The 20,543-nt window shown below is 41.9% G+C and overlaps 1 protein-coding gene across 2 annotated transcripts in view; it reads left to right on the top strand.

Annotated features, from left to right (window-relative positions):
• DOCK1 (dedicator of cytokinesis 1) overlaps nt 1-20,543 on the top strand; it is a 926,077-nt gene that overhangs the window by 135,481 nt on the left and 770,053 nt on the right. For both annotated transcript variants that reach the window (XM_033940914.1, XM_033940915.1), the window contains exons 7-10: nt 11,408-11,543; nt 12,559-12,716; nt 19,498-19,579; nt 20,399-20,534. In XM_033940914.1, the coding sequence (XP_033796805.1) occupies nt 11,408-11,543; nt 12,559-12,716; nt 19,498-19,579; nt 20,399-20,534 (512 nt within the window). The remainder of the gene's footprint in view (nt 1-11,407; nt 11,544-12,558; nt 12,717-19,497; nt 19,580-20,398; nt 20,535-20,543) is intronic.

Raw genomic sequence — 20,543 nt, 5'->3', positions numbered from 1 at the left:
TGAGTGTGCCTTAGAGTAGAGAATGACACGGGGACAAATTTGTCCCCGTCGGAACTCAATTTCCCCATCCCCGCGAGTTTTGTCACTGTCCCTGTCTCTGCCCCACTCCTGTAAGCTCTGCCTTAACCGCACATACCTCGAACACTTATGATTTTAAAGCGTTTGAGGCTTGTGCAGATGAGGACGGAGCTTAGGCATTGGTGGAATGAAGCATTATGACATCACAATCTGAGCTCTAGAATGTTGCTACCTATGATTTCAAAGTGTTTGAGGCTGGTGCAGATGAGGACGGAGCTTGCAGGAATGGGGCAGGGACAGGAAAAGAACTCGCAGGGACGGGATGGGAAAATGAGTTCCCGCGGGGGATGGGGAAAAATATGTCCCCCGTGTCATTCTCTACCTTAGAGCCTTGTCCTAGAACTTGATTTCTTCTGAAAAAGTTTGCATTTTGTGCATTGCTTGTATTTTTCAGGTACTTGTTGTAAATACGTCTGTTATAAGAGTCCTCGTTCTCTTCCATCCTTTGATAAATATGTTCTAGTATTTGTTTCATTTTATAGAACTTTTGGTGTAAACTGTTTGTCACTTTGGTAGCTTTTTTTTTTTTTTAACTTCTTTGCTCTATATTATCTTTTCCGAGTTATGGCCCTCCAGAATTTATACAGTAAGTTTGTTTTCCAAGTTTATTTAAAATTTACTACCCTAACACACCCACAGACATGGTAGAGAGGAAGTAAAGAGGTAGAACTATGAATTGTAATAGGATAGAGGCAGGGCAGGATTAAATTTTCAAGGTCCCCTAGGCACACAAGTACAGTGGGCCCCTTAGCCCTGCCCAATTCCCACCCACAGAGTCTGGCATCGCTCTCCTTCCATCTCTCCTTCCTTCCCCCCCTGTGGTTTTTAGCATCTCTCTCTTCTCATTCCCTCTACTGAGATCGGATAGCTCTGTCTCCTTCCCCTTTATTCTTTGGCATCTCTCTCTCTCCCCTTTCCTTTTCTTCTCTGGTCTTCCTTCTCTATTTTCTGCCTCCGTCTAAATTAAATTATTTCTTACTATTCAGTCCTCAGTTGCCCTCTTTTCACTGTGTATGCTCACAGCTTGCCACCCTTTTCCTTTACCCCTCCACTATCTCAGTAACTCTTATCTTCTTCCCCCCCATCCAGCATGTGGGAAAGCAGCAGCAGTGGTGAGGAGGTGAGGGCCCCTCACCGCTGCTGCTGCTTTCCCATTTGTAAAAAACCAAAAGGAACTGGCCCTTATAGATGACTAGCCTATGAAGGGTGATCAAAAAAGTTTATAAAAAAGCTCAGAGATTTGAAACTCTGAAGGGAAGGTTGTGAGACCTCCCTTGGAGAGAGAGTTTACCTTCCAGTCATTGTCCTTTTATAGAAAATCTTTGATCACATCCTTCAAAGGTGTATGTGAAAACCATTATTAAAAGCTTCAAAAAATTGTCCAAACAAGGTACTGCCTTTGAATTTGCAAATGTCACTGCACCTGTGGCAGATTCTAAAAGGTTTACTTAACTTATAAGCAGGATTGAGGGGGTCCCAACGCGGCCCCGTTTCGATCCCCGCTTCAGGGGACCCGATTATAGACTCTCTAAACAGGTTCCTATAGTCGATTTCATGCTGGAAAAGTTTGCCTTCGTGACATGCAGCTGAAGATTCGCTGATGAAACGTTGGTAGAGGTAACTTCTAAATCTACAAACTTTATATCCCTGAATGCACTTCAGTGCTTTCCCATATGCGCCTGATACTGACAACACGAGTTCTCCCCACTTCCATCATCTGCCCTACTGACTGCCAGTGCCACCATCTCTCACGGCTCCACCCCAGTGCATGCCATAGTGATTCCCTTCCTTTTGAAGCCTCAATCTATGATTTGTTTAGCCCCCCCAAATGTAAGGTTTTGGAGGGGTAATGTTGAAGCGACCTTACAATCCGCCAGATCCCGGGTTCTATACCCTCAGTAGGCAGTAAAATTACTGACAAAGACAGCTAAGAGTGCTTGCATAAAGAATATATATATTGTGCAGAAATAAGCTTAATATTACAGAAAAACAGAATTTATAAAGAATACATCAAGCATTACAATTAATGAGAGAGAGAAGACAGTTTGCCTGCCTTACAGAGCCAAGAGGAAAGAGAGAGATAGGAGGAGGTGATGATCCAGACAGAAGAAGGGGGGTGTTGCAGAGAGGAGGCTTTTATAGGTTGGAGTCTTATACTAAAAATAGAAACTATTGTATGTCCCAGTAAACTGTTTGAAACAATGGTGAATAAGGTGAGTGGGGCGTGAGAGATTGGAGAAGAAAAGAGGAAGAATTTCCAGTATCCCTCTGAATGGTTTCTGATTAACCTAACTATCTGTGTTAGACCATGCACCTGGGTTTGTGTATCTTAAGCTGTCCATCTTAAGCACCAAACATTAACACATCTTAGCTGTCTTTAGCACTTCTTAGCTGTACTAAGGTCCTTTATTACCTTTAAGCACTGATGTAATTTAGGCTGTCTGGGGCAATCTGAGGATGTTTGCACTGACATATCCTAAGGTCAGACATGAATGATATGATCTCCCATAGGCATTTGCTGAGATTGGTAAGGCCAGCAAGTTAAGGCTGGGCTGACATCTACATTTGCAAACTGCAGTCCATAATAATGACACCACTATCAAAAACAGAACAAAAGTAGAGGACTACCATAGTGTCTTTCAACCATTGCAAATGTTTATTCAAATTGAAGCTTTTACCCCTTTTGGTTCTTTTGCCCGCATGACTCCACCTTTTAGAAGTTTCAAACCTCTGACCACCCCACCCCCTTTTAGGAACCCGACCCCATAACAGAGCAATGCTTTCACAGCTTTGGGAAGCGGTATTTGTTTATTCCAACATTGGGAATGATTGTGGATTTTGTTTTGCTGTGAAAGTTAAGAGCATGTTTTGCTGCCACTTACCTGAGATCACTGACTCCTGCTCATGACTACTGGAGGATGTCTGTGCCATGTCCTGGGGTTACGCTGCTCCTACTTTGCCCACAGCTCCTTTTAACCCTCTTATACCACCCCACTTCCCCACACCATGCCTTTGAAATTGCTGCTGCAGCCGGTAGATGGTTTCATGCGGCTTCCTTTGATCTTGACACCCTTCATTGTATCCTTTTAAAACCAATAAGGGAAATATTTTTTCACTCTGCAAATAGTTAAGCTCTGGAATACATTGCCAGAGGATGTGGTAAGAGTGGTTAATGTAGCTGGTTTTAAAAAGGGTTTGGAGAAGTTCCTTTAGGAAAAGTCCATAAACTGTTGTTGAGACCGACATGGGATATGCCACTGCTTGCCCTGGATCGGTGGCATGAAATGCTTCTGCTGTTTGGGTTTTTGCCAGGTCCTTGAGACTTGGATTGGCCTCTGTGAAGACAGAATACTGGGCTAGATGGCTATTCTTATGTTCTGATCTTTTCTGAGTGGATTAATCTTGCAGTATAGATTCATATTGGACTGTGCTTTCAGAGCTCTGTCTAGCAGAAATAATTTTTTTTTTCTCCTCCTCCTCTACTAAAACCTGGTTAAAATAGTAATTAAGAAATTTCAACAGCATGGTTACCATGAGATTATCCTGTTTGAGGAATGCTACTTTTATTGTGTAGAGAGATGGTTAGTTCATGAAAACGTAATTGTGCATTAGTGACTAAATAGAAACAAATAGTTCTGCATATCATTCATTGACAGCTCATTTACTCCTAATGACAATGTTGAAGATCCCTTTTGATTCTGTTGACAGCGTTGTTCAGCTTCTCTTTATATGTTGACTGTTTTGTCTCCCGGCACAGTTACATGAATTATTCTTTGTTGTCTTTATTTTGCTACAGAATCTGCCAATGGTGCCAGTTCATACTGTTGAGTAGCCTCCAGATGCAGTGTTCAAGCAGGATAGAATATCTTTTTTTCTCCCTCAATTAGAAAAGTTATGACTATCCAAATTCATGTCAAGAATAACACAGCCCTCCAAAATAAGCTTAGTTTGTCATAAAGGTGGAGGATGGGCAGGGGAGGGCTTCAATGGCTGGGAGGGTGTAGATGGGCTGGAGTAAGTCTTAACAGAGATTTCGGCAGTTGGAACCCAAGCACAGCACCGGGTAAAGCTTTGGATTCTTACCCAGAAATAGCTAAGAAGAAAAAATAAAATAAAATTAAAAAAAAAAAATTTAAATTGAATCAGGTTGGGCAGACTGGATGGACCATTCGGGTCTTTATCTGCCGTCATCTACTATGTTACTATGTTACTATGTATATGGTAGGATAAGCTCAGAAACATGGAGGGGTAATCAATGGGGTAAAAACCCCAACCACCTCACTGCCCAATCATTGCTGATATCCTCCACACTTTTTAGCTTTTTCAATATTAAATTATTAAAAACTGCTGAACTTCAATAAAGCTCCAATAAATCACTTCAATAAAGCTTAATTTGTATCTATAATAATAAAATGCTAGCCGCGCATGCGCACTCTCGCCGCGTGTTCCCTGAGATCTGATCTGTCGCGCTAGGCGAGAGTGCGCATGCGCGTTGTACGTCACCAGCCGACGATTGCCTCTACAAGCCCGCTCTCAGCCAGCTGACGATCGCCTCCACAAGCTGGGACTAGGGCACAAAGAGCGCCTCCTGCCCCCCCCCCCCCGGGATGAACCGAAAAACAGAGCCGAGAGGAGTCTAGCAACTTTCCGAACCAGCTCTTGCGATGACCCCGCTGCCCAGGACCCGAGTCCTTTGCCGTCCCACCATTCCCTTCCCTTCCCGCGGACCCGACTACGAACCTGGCGATTCCAGCGTGTGCAGCAGTTTTCACACGCTGCTTCGGGCCCTTCTACTACCCTGATTTGCTCTGCTGCGTCTCTGATGATGTCATCAGGGACGTGCCAGAGTAAATCAGGGCAGTAGAAGGACCTGAAGCAGCGTGTGAAGACTGCAGCACACGCTGTTGGAATCACCAGGTTCGTAGTCGGGACCGCAGGAAGGGAAAGGGGGGTAGAGGAAACGCTAATGCTGCTGCACAGGGAAGTGGTGTGGGGGGGAGGGAAATGGAGGGGGAGGGAATGCTGCTTTGGACAGACAGAGGGAGGAAGGGAGATAGAAAGAAAAGAAGAAAGACACAGGGGCAGGGAGATACACAGAAAGACAGACAGACAAAGGGGGACAGAGACAGACAGAAAGAAAGACAGCGGGAGGAAGAGAGACAGAAATAAAGACAGACAGACATATATTCTAGCACCTGTTAATGTAACGGGCTAAAATACTAGTAGTGGTATAAATTAATATCTGGTTATATGAATAAGAAACCAAAAACTAGTCTTAGAGACATTTGGAGCATTGAGATAAAGCAGCAAATTTCTGCTACTCATTGGCCACGCACTTGGACTTGGAGGATGAGATGTACAGTGTCAGCATCTATGAGACAAACATGGATTTTCTTGTTACATAGAACTTTTTGGACCCCTGTTCGTTTACAAAAGTTAGACAGTTCTAAATCTAATAGATGCTGGCACTGTCATCTTGATAAAGGGACAGTGGATCATCTGCTGTTCTATTGTCCTTTGATACTCAATTTTTGGAAGTCGATATGGGGACAGATTAATGCTATACTTGAGTCATCAATTCCATTGACAAATGAGGTAATCATATGTGGGATGATATTACATCTGAAGCCCTCATTGGACAGATATAAAGATTGACTTTTCCTTATTTTAAACAGGATAGCCATGCAAATGGTTACTCGCAATTGGAAGAACTGGGATCGCCTTAACTTTACTTATGTTTAAGTTATAGGTATGAAAAGATGAATGCAGATATGCTGGGGCATACTAAGAGATTCAAGTTACTTTGGAGTCCATTGACGTCTTTTATGGATTCATTATAGTTGTCTTTTCTTTTCTTTCTTTTTTTTTTATTATTATTATTTATTTTATTTTAACAAGTTGAAAATACACGACTTGACAGGAAATCAAATAATCTCATAAGTAAACTATTCAATAATTACACATGATTACAGTCCACAAATCAGAGGAGAGAGAAATCAATCACTTCCAAGGGAAGTTGGATTAAAAAAAAAAGAATTAAAATAAACAATTAAAGGAAATACAGAGAACTGTTGGATAATTCTATTTATACAGCCTGAATGGTGGTTTCCACAGCAGCTTCTGGGATTCTTGTTGCTGCTTTACCTTCCCAAAAAAATTGTAAGTGTTCAGGTTCATAGAAGATATATCTATTAGTTTGGTATGCAATGCAGCATTTACAGGGGAAACGTAATTGAAAGGTTGCTCCCAGGTTTAATATTAGATTGACGATAAGTCAGAAATTTTTTACGCCTGACTTGTGTCCATTTTGAAACATCAGGAAAAATTGCAATTATAACTCCATGAAATTCAACATTATCAGTCCTATAGAACATACGAAGAACAGCTTCTTTATCTTGTAGAAATACAAAAGTTACTAATAAAGTAGCTCTAGCCGTAATCTCAATCTGAGATGATTCCAAGATACCAATGAGATCCAATTCTCCTGGTTGTTCTTCCATTTTGTCTTTATTTTTCGGTACATTTAAGTAATATAATTTTTGTAAAGGTGGTATATTGTTTTCTGGGTATTTTAACACTGAGGTAAGAAATAATTGAAATAAATCCCTGGAAGAATGTAATCTAGATACAGGAAAATTCAATGATCTTAAATTTAAGTTCCTATTCAAATTTTCCAGGTTCTCAATTTTCCTAGATAGTAAATTTTTGTCCTTTAATTGCATACTATTAGCAACTTTAAGTTCTGTAACTGAATTCTCTACTTTATCTATTCTGGAAGACTGTTGTTGAAATTTCTGATCAAAATCTTTGAACTGAGTTGCTGTATTTTGTACCGTATATATGAAATGGGTGCATACCTTATGTAAATTTTCAATAGCACCCCAGATATCATCCATGTCCACCACCAATGGTTTTATCAGTGGAGCAGGGAGAGAAATCGCCGAAGTTGCCGTAGAAATCGAGTCCGATGTTTGAAGAAAAGAGCCTTCCCTTCCTGCCACCCCTCGAACAATGAGCTCTCTTACCGCCGACGCCGACTGCTGAGGAGTCGGAAAGCCGAGATCTCCATCCAGGGTCAGGGGTGAAACCTGCAGCATCGACGGAAACAGCAGCTCCGGGGCTTCCTGTATTGTTGTAGGCATCCCCGACATTATCCCGGGACGTGGGAGAGCTCCAGGCCCAACAGGGCTAAGCGAAACATCGCCCTCTAAGACCGAGGTCTGCCCACTTCGGTTCGCAGAGTCAGCCATTCCAACAAGGACAGCAAAGTCGTAATTGCTGGCTGTCGTGTCAACGAGGTGGAAGAGGAGGCAGGAAGATCACTCCTCTGCTTACCCCTGCGCTTCGGCATTTCAATAAGCTGAAAAAAACCTAGTAGAAAACTTTTTTTTGTAAAGTAAATTTGCCGATATTGCAGGAGCCACCAATGACACGACTCACTCTGACGCCATCTTGATCCTCTCTCCCTTTTCTTTTATTTCTGTTTAATACACACACACCCAGGAGGAGGGAGGGCAGGAGGGTTTTTTTTCTTTTGTATGGTTCTATTCCCTTATGAAAATATTGATTGGGTGGTTTTTTTTTAATGTTGTATGGATTCTGATTGTTTATAAGTACATATATAATTACTATTATTTGTATATATATTGTATTGCATTTTTGTTAGTTTTAGAAATTCAATAAAGATTAAAAAAAACAAAACAAAAAAAACCAATAATTCTCCGGCATGATTGGTCTTTGAAAACAGCAAATAATTATAGTTTTAGTTTTAGTTTTTTTTATGCAGTAGTTATCCTAACTTGAGCAACAAAGCAATCGAGGCTTTGTTACTGATTGGATCTTCTTATCTTTGTGAACTTGGATTTTCAGCTCTGACAGAAATAAAATGGAAAAAAAAAAAAAAAAATAAAAAAAAAAGAACGACTGCAGATGGTGGATGATGAAATGTGGGTTTGCTTGTCGACAATCGAGCCGTGTTTTGAGTTAATTTGCACTCAAAAACAAGCACCCATCACATTGATTAGCAATTCTATCTACTTTAGTTTCACCATTGTTACGATTACCCATAGCACAGCTTAAAGAACTTTAAATAAATAACTCTCAAATTTAATTTTTGTCGGTTTTGCAATTTCAATTATAGTGTGCCACAAAAAACATTTGCTCATCCATTTAGTGTGCTGCGCTGTATGCTTGGAATAGACTCTCTGACTCGCTACATAGGGCTCCTTTTACGAAGGTGCGCTAAGCGTTTTAGCGCACGCACCGGATTAGCGTGCGCTATAGCATGCGCTAGCCGAAAATCTACCGCCTGCTCAAAAGGAGGCAGTAGCGGCTAGCGTGCGGGGCAGTGTAGTACGCGCGTTAAGGCCCTAGCGCAGCTTAGTAAAAGGAGCCCATAAAGATCCATCTCTGGCTATATTCAAGTCTAGGCTAAAAGCCCACTTCTTCAGGCTGTTTTTAATGCCTAATTTCTACTCACTTGTAAGTACCCATATCTGTTTTAATTGATTCACAGTCATAAGCACGCGAGACAAACGTGCGCCGACATTTGAGAGCGGACAACTGAGCGCAAGACTTCAGCGTGCCGCTCTAAAAGCTTATTTTAAAGGGCATCGACGGGGGTGTGTGGGGGGTACCCCCCCACTTTACTTAATAGTGTTGGTGCTGCCGTTGGGGGTGGTTTTGGGGGGGTGGAACCCCCCATTATACAGAAAACTTAACTTTTCCCTGAAAAATAGGTAAAAAGTTAAGTTTTCTGTATAATGTGGGGGGTTACACCCCCCCACACACACCCCAACACAGCTGCGCGAACAGTATTAAGTGAAGTGGGTGGGGTTCCCCCCACCCCCCATCGGAGCCCTTTAAAATAAGCTTTTAGAGCGGCACACTGAAGTCATGCGCTCAGTTGTCCGCTCTCAAAAGTCGGCGTGCGTTTGTCTCGCTTGCTTTTGTCCCGTCACCGTTTTAATGAATCCCAAAGTAAAGAATTCCCTAATCCCTTATTTGTCCTGTTTGTTTGTTTTGATTAGATTGTAAGCTCTTTTGAGCAGGGACTGTCTTTTATGTATTTAATGTACAGCTCTGTGTATGTCTAGCAGCATCATAGGAATAACTGAGGCATTGATAGTGCATGCGTCAAATGCACTTCAGGATTAAAAACTCATCTTTTCTTTTTTTTAATTTTTGAATAAGACATTTTCAGACAGGTAACAAATTCCTGAGAGAAGGTGCTAAGTTTAAAAAAAAAAAAAAAAGCACAGTACAGAGTAGCTGCTAGATAAGAAAACGTTGGAGGAGGCAGATGAAGGGGATGGTCATCTAGAGAGCAAAGAGCTCGTGAGGGGGTATATAGAATACTATGAGTAGAGAGCGAGAACAGAATGCCTGAATAAAAAGACTTATGGATAAGAACAAGTATTTTAAATGTTATCATGTGGACAACAAGGAACCCCAGTGATGATTAAGGATTGGGGAAACGTGATAACGGCTAAGATTCTTATTGCTAAATTCTGTACTGATTGTAGACATCTTGAGAGACTAGGGTAGTCCAGTGTAGACAATAGTACAGTAACTGAGCTTTGAGATCACTAAAACAAGAAGTGCTGTGATTTGAGAAGAATGGTCCAAAAATGAGTGAATTGCATGAAATTGCAGGAGGATAAAAATAGGATTTAACTATAGCATTTATTTGTGGTTCAGAAGAAAGGTTTCCTTCAAAGATGACTCCAAGGTAATAAAACTGTGAACTAGTTTTAAGGGGGGTTGGGGGGAACCCCCCTTTAAAACTATGTTGGGGTTGGAAGATAACCAGAAATAATCCAACAGCCAATTGTTTTTTTGTGGTTAAATATAACTAGCAAGGGTGGCATGGTAGTTATACCATGGTGGTTGGGCCACCTTTAAAGGTAATATAAATTTTTTATTTTTTTAAAGTTTTTTATTGGACAAATTTTTTTGACTAGGTTTCAAAGGCAATACCTTCTTTACATTAGAAATGAGCAAATGATGACAGAACATATACCGTATATATTTGATTATAAACAGAGATTTTTGGTCCAAAAATGGGGTCTCGGTTTATATTCGAGTCAGCACTGGCCTGTCCTCCTGAACCTGTGTCAGGCATCTGCCGGGCCTGTTGTAAGATCTAGTAGTCCAGAAGTGAGCCAGGACAGGAGGGATCCCTTGCACCTCCTGTCCTACCCAGCTGACTCTTAAGAACTTTACCTCCCTCCTGCCACCCCCGCATACCTTTCAAATCCCTGGTGGTCCAGCGGTGATTGGCGACCTTTATTCGCTCCTGCCTGTGCAGAGCTGTTAGCTGATTGGCTGCCATGAGAATTTGCGGTAGCCAATCAGCAAGCAGCTCTGCATGGGCAGGAGCTTGCTGTGGTTCACTGCTAGACTACCAAGGATTTGAAAGGTACACTGGGGAGGCTGGAGGGAGGTAATAGAGTCGGCCAGGACAGGAGGCAAGAGGGATCCCTCCTGTCCTGGCCTGCCCACCACTAGCCCACCAGGACTTATGGCAGGTCCGGTGGAGGCCTGCAAGGCATTGGAAGGGAGTGGGGAAAGGGTACAGAACCTGGCAGGGCAGGGTGCAGAGACTAGCAGGGCAAGGGAGGGAGTGAGGGGGAAGGGTGGATGCAGAGCCTGGCAGAGCATGAAGGGAGAGGAAACGGTGCAGAGAGGGAGAGAGGCTGGGTGCAGAGACGGGCAGGGGAGGGAGTGGGCGGGGGGGGGGCTGAATGCAGAGCCTGTCAGAGAGAAGGAGAGGGAACAGGGTGCAGAGCTGGGCAGGGAGGTTGGGTGCAGAGCCTGGCAGGCACTGCACTTGAATATAAACCCCCTCCCCCACCCGATTATATTTGAGTCAAATTTTTTTCCTCTTTAAGGGGGGAAAAAGTTACCTCAGCTTATATTTGGGTCGGTTTATATTCAAGTATATACGGTAAGCAAAGAAGAATCACCTTCAAAAGCTAGTCAAAAGAAATGTATTAATTTAGTTCAATAAAAAAATGTATTTTATTTTCTTTTTATGTTTTCTTGTATTTCTGTTTGTTACCTAGCAATAGTGAATTAGAAATGGGAATATTTGGGATAAAATAATAGAAATCTTCACTTATAAAATTGTTACTTAACCCCTTTTTTTTTTTTTTTGAAATAGGGAAGTGGGATCATTTTTGAGAGCAGTCGTATGTATAATAAAATTAGGTAAAAGGCAACCTAGAAAATTATTTAACAGCGAGCATGCCTACTTATCTGTGTTGAAATGCGTTCAGGAACCTGATTTGGGTAGAGATCATAGTATTGCTCATGCCGATTTTTGCAGAATTCTTGATCTGGACTTGGTTGTAAGAGATGGAGATGGCAACATTCTAGATCCAGAACAAACCAGCACAATTAGTCTCTTCAGAGCACACGAAATAGCTTCCAAACAAGTAGAGGAAAGAATACAGGAAGAAAAGGTAAGACGTCATATAAGGGGAAGTGGGGGAGGGGCTCATGCCATTTACTAACAGAATACACCTGCTTGTTAATGTTTTTTAAAATTTGCAATTATGTTTAAAAAATTTAGAATGAGAAAATGTTGAATGCAGGAAGAACTCCATTAGTAAAGCAAAAAACAAGGGAAAATTATATACCATATACACTTGAATATAAACCATCCAAATCTAAACAGAGAGAACATTTTTTTTCCTTAAAAAAGAGGTGGGGGGGGGGGAAAGTTAACTCGAATATAAACAAAGGATTTATGTTCAGGTACTGGCCATTACTGCACCACAGACCTCTCCTTGGGACGACGTTAAGACCTGGTGCTTTAGTGGTGAGCTGGGACAGGAGCAGTAGTCTTGCAAGGTTGCTGCAGGAACCTGAAGACAGCATTTTTACTATTGAGGCTGCATAGGCAATAGCATAGGTTTGCTCTTGCCACGATCACTGCTAGACCACCGGGTAGACCTATACTGGTTCTGGGATGGAGGGGGGGGGAGGGGGTGGTTGCATAGCCAGATGAAATAGAACCTGACACCTCACTTCAGGAGAGAGAGGGAGGGGATCGCTCCTATCCTGGCTCACCATTGGACCACCAGGGCTTAAGGTAGGCCTGAGGAGAGGCCAGCACTGGGTTTGGGAGGGTGAGACTCAAATATAAACCCAGATTTGGTCCCAAAATCTGTTTGTATTTGAATGTGTACAGTAATAAGATCAGAAGCTGAGTTAGTCCATATTCATCCCTGCGAGGAAAGAGTAAAATTATTAGGTAGGCTATCGTAAGAAGTTTGTGTTGAAGTGCATTCGTTATCAGAAATTGTGTTCAATTAATTTATGAATTTTTGGACTCTGTCATAAAGCAGTTTTGACTGTTCCATTCTTTTCATTGAGTGTATTCATTGATGGCTGAAAGTGCAAAATCGGCTACAGTAAAATGGGGTTATGATCCTGTATGGCATGATATTAAGGCTTTGTTTTTCTTTATTACAGTCTCAAAAACAGAACATTGATATCAACAGACAAGCTAAGTTTGCTGCCACACCTTCATTTGCCTTATTTGTAAATCTTAAAAATGTAGTCTGCAAAATAGGAGAAGATGCAGAAGTACTTATGTCTTTGTATGACCCTGTGGAATCCAAGTTCATCAGGTTGGTAACTTTTAATGCACTCAGAGGTTGTTGTTTTTTCCTTGTGTGTTCCAAGCAAATATTAGCCACCTCTAGCACTTTCTAAGTATAACAGTCAACAAAAATCAGACCAAAAAAAACTCTTACATTCAAAAATCAAAAAAGATAAATGTCCAAAGTAAAACTATAGAAAATATTCCTGAATAAAATCCCATCCAATTTGCAATCACAATGTACTAATATAAATCTTGACTCTAAATTGTTCATACTAGGAGGGGGAAAAAAAAAGACAGGAGCTCAATAAAATCACATCCAATTTTCAATCACAATGTACTAATATAAATCTTGACTGTAAATTGTTTCATACTAGGAGGGAAAAAAAAGACAGGAGCTGATCATTTCGGTGCAGATTTAGGTTTCAAATTAGTAGACCGTTTAAGCGCAAGAATTAATGGCATGTGGTTGGTGCAATATGGAGTGACAGACTTAGTTCCAGCCTCCATTCTTTTGTGTTCGAGTGCTGATTCCCTGACGATGCACTGGGCAAAACGGGCCCTGTTGGAATCAGAATCTATCAACCAATAAGCTAAGTCATTAAGATAAAACATTAATGTTTTTTAAAAATAATTTACCACATTAAGTTCTAATTAAGTCAAAAAAAGAAGAAAAAAAAGCCAAAGAGGGTTTTTAATGACTTATGATTACAGTGATATCTTGTTAAACTGACCAGCTTTGGCTGTTTTGAAATGACATAAGAACGGTCTGAGGTCTTTTTCCCCTCCTGGTATGAAATAAATTTGCATATAATGGAGGCAGTGTATGCAAATTTCTTTCATGCATATTCATTGTGGATATCCTGAAATCCTGAGTGGACCGAGTTGAGAAACACTGATGTAGACAAGCCTTGGAGAACTACAGATGGAATTGGTCTGGGTGGCAAGTCGAGGACAACCCTGAATCAGGAGACTTCCTGGGAGTGAAGGCTGAGCGATGCTGACTGCTAGGAGGGAAGGAGATCACAGCAGGCCAGATGACTTTAAAAGTAATGAGGTCATTGGAATAAGGAGGTGGAGATAAAGACCTAGGGGAGGGGTTGGAGGAGAACAGATTAGCTACCCTGGTATGTGGTGAAGATTTGAGAGGCTGAGGCAGTGCTGTGGGTACTGGGCCTACATTAAAAGGGGCCAGGTGTTTTGTTCTTGATGAAAGTTTTAGCAGTATGTCAAATTGCAATAAACTATACCTAACTTATGTTCATATTGGCTTAAAAATGGTATAAAGGGTATGGAGCACCTTGTGGCGGGGGACATGGATAGATCCTGCAGAGTAAAATTTGAATTTCAAAGGAGTAGAAAATTGAAGCCTTAAAAGTACAGGACCCGGGGGGGGGGGGGGGGGGGGAGCGGGCTCACTGTGGGGTCCATTGTCCTGCCCCCTAATCAGCCTGCATCAATGCAGTTAATCTAATCTGGCATGAAGTCACAATGACTAACATCCTTGATCTATAATTTTGATAATGAAGCATTTTTGTGATTATTCTATGTTGCTCGTGTGTAGAAGGAAGAGAGGAATGAATTCTGAAAACACTGTACAAAATGAATCTGTACTGCTAAAACTTCTGTAGAGATAATAATCAAACCTGCTGCATTAATGCATACCAGTGGATAAATATACCCATGGAGTTTGAATAATAATAATAATAATAACTTTATTTTTCTATACCGCCATAGTCTTGCGACTTCTAGGCAGCACTCCCAGAAAAATATTGTGTGTGTAGCTTTTCCATTGGAAGAAAATATGTGTCTTTCATTATTCAAATCTTAGAGCATGTTTCCAAAAGCTCTACCTTTGATTACCACCTCTTCACAGAATGATTAAAAAACATGCACCTTTTTGAGCAACACACATAACCTTTACCCACTGACAGCTTGTGTAATAATCAGAGCTCTGACATTCTGGGTAAAATGCTGTTAAGAATTGGCACACTGAATCAGACGAAAAGTCTGTCTAGCCCAACATCCTATTTCTAACCATGACCAATCCAAGCCACAAGTACCTGGCATGATCCCTAAAGTAGCAAGATTCCAGGCTACTTATCCTAAAGGATAAGCATTGGCTTTCCCCAGATCAATCTTACTGATTTATGGAATTTACCACCAGGGAGGTATCCAAACATTTTCTAAATCCAGCTATACTAACTGATTTCACCACATATGTAATGTAATGTAATGTAATTTATTTCTTATATACCGCTACATCCGTTAGGTTCTAAGCGGTTTACAGAAAATATACATTAAGATTAGAAATAAGGTACTTGAAAAATTCCCTTACTGTCCCGAAGGCTCACAATCTAACTAAAGTACCTGGAGGGTAATAGAGAAGTGAAAAGTAGAGTTAGAGGAAAAATAAAAATAAAATAAACATTTTAACAAGACAGCATTGATCTAAATACTTTGGAAGGTAGAAGAGAGGAGAGAAAGGAATAGAAGCAGAAGGGGGAGCCGTTGAACAGTAGAATTCTGGAGAAATTTAAATGATAGAAATAGAACAAAACAAAGACAAAAGGCAAAACAATAGATAAGATTAAAGATAAATCATAAGCTGGAAAGAAAAATAAAATAAAACTTTGTCTTCAATCCACGGTTTCAGCGTCAGTGATGAAGTGGAGCAAGTAAGTTTAGGAGGAGCGATTGACGTTTCCAGAAAGGGCTTCTTCAGGGAAGAGACTTGGCAGACAGTCCCAGGATGCCTATGTCTCCTCCCCTGCGATGTTCTCCCATCCATGCATTCCCTCCCAGACACACTGCCCATGCCCCAGCCGCTCCAAGGAGGCTGCCCCAGATGAGGCCCACGGTGAATGCAGGATTCTCTCCTCTGCGGGAAAGCCGCCCGGAGCCGACAGTCGATCTTCTTAGCGGATTGCATGGGGGGAAGAGTTCACACTCTTGGTAGGATTGGGTCTGTGTGCTCTCGGTGGTTGTGGCTGGTCTCGTTGCTGCTTAGGTGTAAAAGCAGTTGATCTCCACTGCTGCTGATATTTAAAAGCAGGCAGATTGATCTCTCCAATGGACTGCAGGGGGAGGAGTTCACACTCCTGGCAGGATTGGGTCTGTGGGCTCTTGGTGGTTGCGGTAGGTTTCGCTGCTGCTTGTTGTTTTTCTACTGCTGCTGATATTTAAAGCAGGTAGATTGATCTCTTAAACGGGATATAGGGGGAGGAGCTCACATGCCTGGTTGGATCGGGGCAAGGGCTCCTATTATAGGCAGCTGGTCTTGCTGCTACTTAGGTGTTAAAGCAGTTGTTCTCCCACTGCTGCTGATATTTAAAAGCAGGTAGATTGATCTATCCAATGGAATGCTGGGGGAAGATCTTATATGTCTGGCTGGATCGTGGCAAAGGGTTCCCGGTAGTGGCGGCTGGTCCTATTGCTGCTTAGGTGTAAAAACAGTTGATCTTCTTATCGAATTGTAGGGGGGGCGGATCTCACATTCCTGGCAGGTACGGGTCTGTGGGTTCTTGGTGGTTGCGGATGGTCCCGCTGCTGCTTAGGTGTAAAAGCAGTTGTTTTCCCAATGCTGCTGATATTTAAAAGCAGGCAGATTGATCTCTCCAACAAATTGTATGGTGAAGAGCATACACGTCTGGCTGGATTGGGACAAAAGCTCTCGATAGTGGCGGCTGGTCTTGGTGCTGCTTAGGTATAAAAGCAGTTGATCTCCTACTTCTGATAATATTTAAAAGCAAGCATATTGATTTTTCCTACGGAATGCTGGGGGAAGAGCTTACTTGTTTGGCTGGATCAGGGCAAAGGGCTCTCGGTAGTGGTGGCTGGTCCTGTTGCTGCTTAGGTGTAAAAAACAGTTGATCTTCCTAGTGGACTGCAGGGGGAGGTGGAGCTCACACTCTTGGTTGGATCGGGTCTGTGTGCTCTTGGTAGTTGCAGATAGTTCCGCTGCTGCTGAGGTGTAAAAGCAGTTGATTTCCCACTGTTGCTGATATTTAAAAGCAGGTAGATTGATCTCTCCAATGGACTGCAGAGGGAGGAGCTCACAAGCCTGGCTGGATCGGGGCAAAGGGCTCTTGGTAGTGGTGGCTGGTCCTGCTGCTGCTTAGGTGTAAAAGCAACAAAAGCCAGAGCTGAACTCTGTTTAGTGAAAAAAAAAATATTCCTCTGGTTTGTTTTAAAATATACTACTCAACTTTGGTTTGTCGTTTTGGAAAGAGTAAACAATTCAAATTTACCCGCCTCATCCAAACCACCTCTACCAGGCATAGAAAAACACACACCCCATTCACTTACCCCCCAATCAAAGAAGTAAAACGGAAAAAAACTATACAACGGACTACTGGCCACTCAGGCAGCGAAGATAGACAACCAAGTCTCCAACCTATTGACAACAACCCCAGACTACAAGATGTTCAGAAAGGAAATAAAAACTATACTCTTCAAGAAATCCCTTAATAAAGCTTAATACCATGATAAAGCTTAACCCCCCTCTTACCATCCCCTCCCTAACCCCAGATCCTACTTTTCCCTGTCTTGGAAACCTTCTCTGATCTAACGTTGTAACCCTTCTTCCATAACTCTTTTTGTAATCTGCTTTGAACCGAAAGGTAATGGCGGAATAGAAATCTGTAATGTAATGTAATATAATGTAATGTGTCTGTTATATTATGTTTCAAAGCAAAAGAAACTGTGGAGATAGATGTTCCTGGTGCAGGCTTTATTCAGTCTCTATTGGGTTCTTTCTGTGCTGCTATGTTATATATATATAATATATAAACCACTTTGATTGTAACCACAGAAAGGCGGTATATCACGTCCAATCCTCTTTATCCTTTGCCCCCCCCAAAATTGACACCTAAAAAAATCAGCGCTTAGCGCTGTTCTATAAATCGCCTCCGTAGTTGGGTGCTGTTCATAAAATCATGTGCAGAGCCTATCTGCTCAACATTTAGCACAGGGATTTATGCTAGTGAGAACAAGGCCTAAATGCCCGTGCCTAACTTGCGCACATATCAGTCATATTCTAAAATAATATAATAACACATCTCCCCTGGTTATGCCCCCTTTTGGGATCGGCGCTCTAAAATTTACAAGCACCACATAGAATACGCTTAGAAAATTGTGTGCATAAATTCTATTTAGTGCCAGTAATTGGCAATTATCAATGCTGATTGGTTTGTTAACCAATTAAGTTGTGCATGCAGATTTGTATGCAGAACTTTGGTTGCGGTATATGGAATCGGAGGGGGAGATGAGGTCAGTGTTTAATATAATTGTATATACTGTCTATATTAAATATTTTCTAAAAAATGGACACTAAGGAAAAGCAAGAGCGCATGAGGGGACTAGACCTCTTATCATTGCTCCCCATAGCTGTCTCTTCTCCAAGCTGAAGATTCCTGACATCTTTAGCCTTTCTTCGTATGAGAATTGTTCCATCTCTGTAATCGTTTCTCACCGTTCTTTGTGTTTTTTTCTAATTCTGTTATATCTCTCTTGAGATATAATGACCAGAATTACATACAATACTCAAGGTGCAATTACACATGGAGCAATACAGAGGCATTATGATGTTTTATGTGCTCTCTTTATTTCCTAATAATTCCTACCATTGAACTATCAGTCGATGCCACACAACTCTGAAAAGTTTGAATTTTTATATAGCCATAGATAACTTTTAGCAGTTCATTGCTAAACAAGTACAGAGTCAGGGTTTCTGATGCTTCTCCTGGAAGTTAGAATTGGCCCCTTTTCTCTTCCTTCCAACCTACTTTTACTAATGCAGTGCAGGAAAGAACTCTGGTACAAATCTCAGTCTCCAGACTCATGAGGCTTTGAGTCAGAGTTCTTTGTGCATTGCACAACTTAAAAGTAAAGATGAGAACTCTGGGGCCCATGCAACAGAAGTAAAAGTGTGATGCTTGTGGCAGGCTTTGCTCTTCCCCAAATGTTGGCACCCACTTCCCTCAAGGATCTGGGATGATTCAGCGTGGCCAGCTCAGCACTACAGTTTCAACGCCGAATCTTCATTCACCTGGCTGTGAGCTCGGGGCCATCATAGTGGCACCTGACCTTGTTTGAGGTGGGGCAATGCACCCCCACCCCCCAAACTAGAGATGCATCTTTACTCTTTCCAGCTGCTCGAGTGCCCCCCCCTGCCGCCTTATACCTCTTGAAAAGTTTGCCGGTGCGAGTCGCATCATCTTCCACCTCACGCTTTTGCCGGCCTTGGCTCCCCTCTGATTTGATATCCTGGTCCCACGACTAGGAAATGACATCAGAAGAGAGCCAAGGCCAACACGAGCAAGGGGCGGAAGATGCTGCTCACACCAGTGAACATCTCAAGAGGTATGCGGGAGGGGGGGGAGGAGGAGAGGCACCGACAGCCCCAGCAAGACACCTTAGGGGGGGGCTGGCCACACCCCCCGCTCCCCCTTATGACACCACTAGGGTATAGAGGAGGAGAGGCACCGATAATGGCGTGGAGAGGATGATTCAGCGCTGCCACGATGAAATGTACCACACTGAAACGACCGCGATGAATCATCCCATTCCACTCTCACAAAGCTTACTGCACTTATTATGTTTCTATTGGCCCAACTTGTGTCAAGCCAATCATTTTCTTACTAAGTTCTCTGGTTTGGCATTTGATATCTGCCGGCATTCCATCTGTTAGTTTAAAAAATGAAAGGATTTGGGAATATTTTATAGGTATTGCAAATAAATAGCTTTCATAACATGATTTCATTTTATAGAACATACCATATCTTATCAAATTTTTGTATTGTCTTTAGTGAGAATTATCTTGTTGGCTGGTCAAGTTCAGGGCTGCCAAAAGACATAGATAGATTACACAACCTCCGAGCTGTGTTCACGGTAAGTCTATCTTTTTTATTTGTCTCTCCTTGTTTTTTTTCCCCTGTGTTGATTGGCTGCCATAGAATCTGCCTTGAGCATCATGGAGGAAAGGTGTGTCACAAATTAAAAATGCTAGTTATGTTATAGAGCAAAAGAAATTTCATTTAACAAAAATAAATCTGGGGCACCAGCAGTGAAGCAGTAAATTAATTTCTATGCTCTACTTCCAAATCTTTGTTAATCAATTTCAACTTTTAAACTGCAGTAATAGCAAAAATTGTGTTCCCAAATACCTAGCAGAAATCCAAATAGTAGCAGCATCTCAGGCTGTGATGTCATAATGCCTCATTCCACCAATGCCTAAGAAATAAACTAATCAGTGATGTCACAATGGCTTGATTGTTCTATACTTGGCTCACATAAGACCATGCGTTGCCATACTGGGACAGACCAAAGGCCCATCAAGGCCAGTATCCTGTTTCCAACAGTGGCCAACCCAGGTCCCAATCACCTAGTTAGATCCCCATCTCTCCCCCATAAAAGTATGTGCATTTATTATTTTATGCAAATTGGGTGTAGGCATGTTCAGGGCAGACGTTGGGTGGAGCCTACTGTTGATGCAAATTTTACCCATGACCATTTACACCAGCTCCCATTCAGGAAAAAAAAACCCAAGGCTTCTTTTTAGCTTCGATATCTGCAGCTTTTGTGGCACAGTTTGTAAAACAGGCTTAAAATAGGTACCTGTTCAATAGATGCACATATTTTTTTCAGCTTGAAAACTGTATTGATGTGCGAATATCTACCCAAGTAATTTATGGAAACTAATGTGTTTAGGACCTTGGCAGCAAAGACCTGAAAAGGGAGAAGATCTGTTTTGTCTGTCAGATTGTGAGAGTAGGTCGTATGGAGCTGAGAGACAATAATACAAGGAAACTAACTTCTGGGCTACGCCGACCTTTTGGAGTAGCAGGTAATTCAC

The sequence above is a fragment of the Geotrypetes seraphini genome, chromosome 4 (assembly GCF_902459505.1).
Source record: "Geotrypetes seraphini chromosome 4, aGeoSer1.1, whole genome shotgun sequence".
Classification (NCBI taxonomy): Eukaryota; Metazoa; Chordata; class Amphibia; order Gymnophiona; family Dermophiidae; genus Geotrypetes; species Geotrypetes seraphini.
The sequence above is the reverse complement of the archived record's forward strand: the minus strand, read 5'-3'. Positions and strand labels throughout refer to the sequence as shown.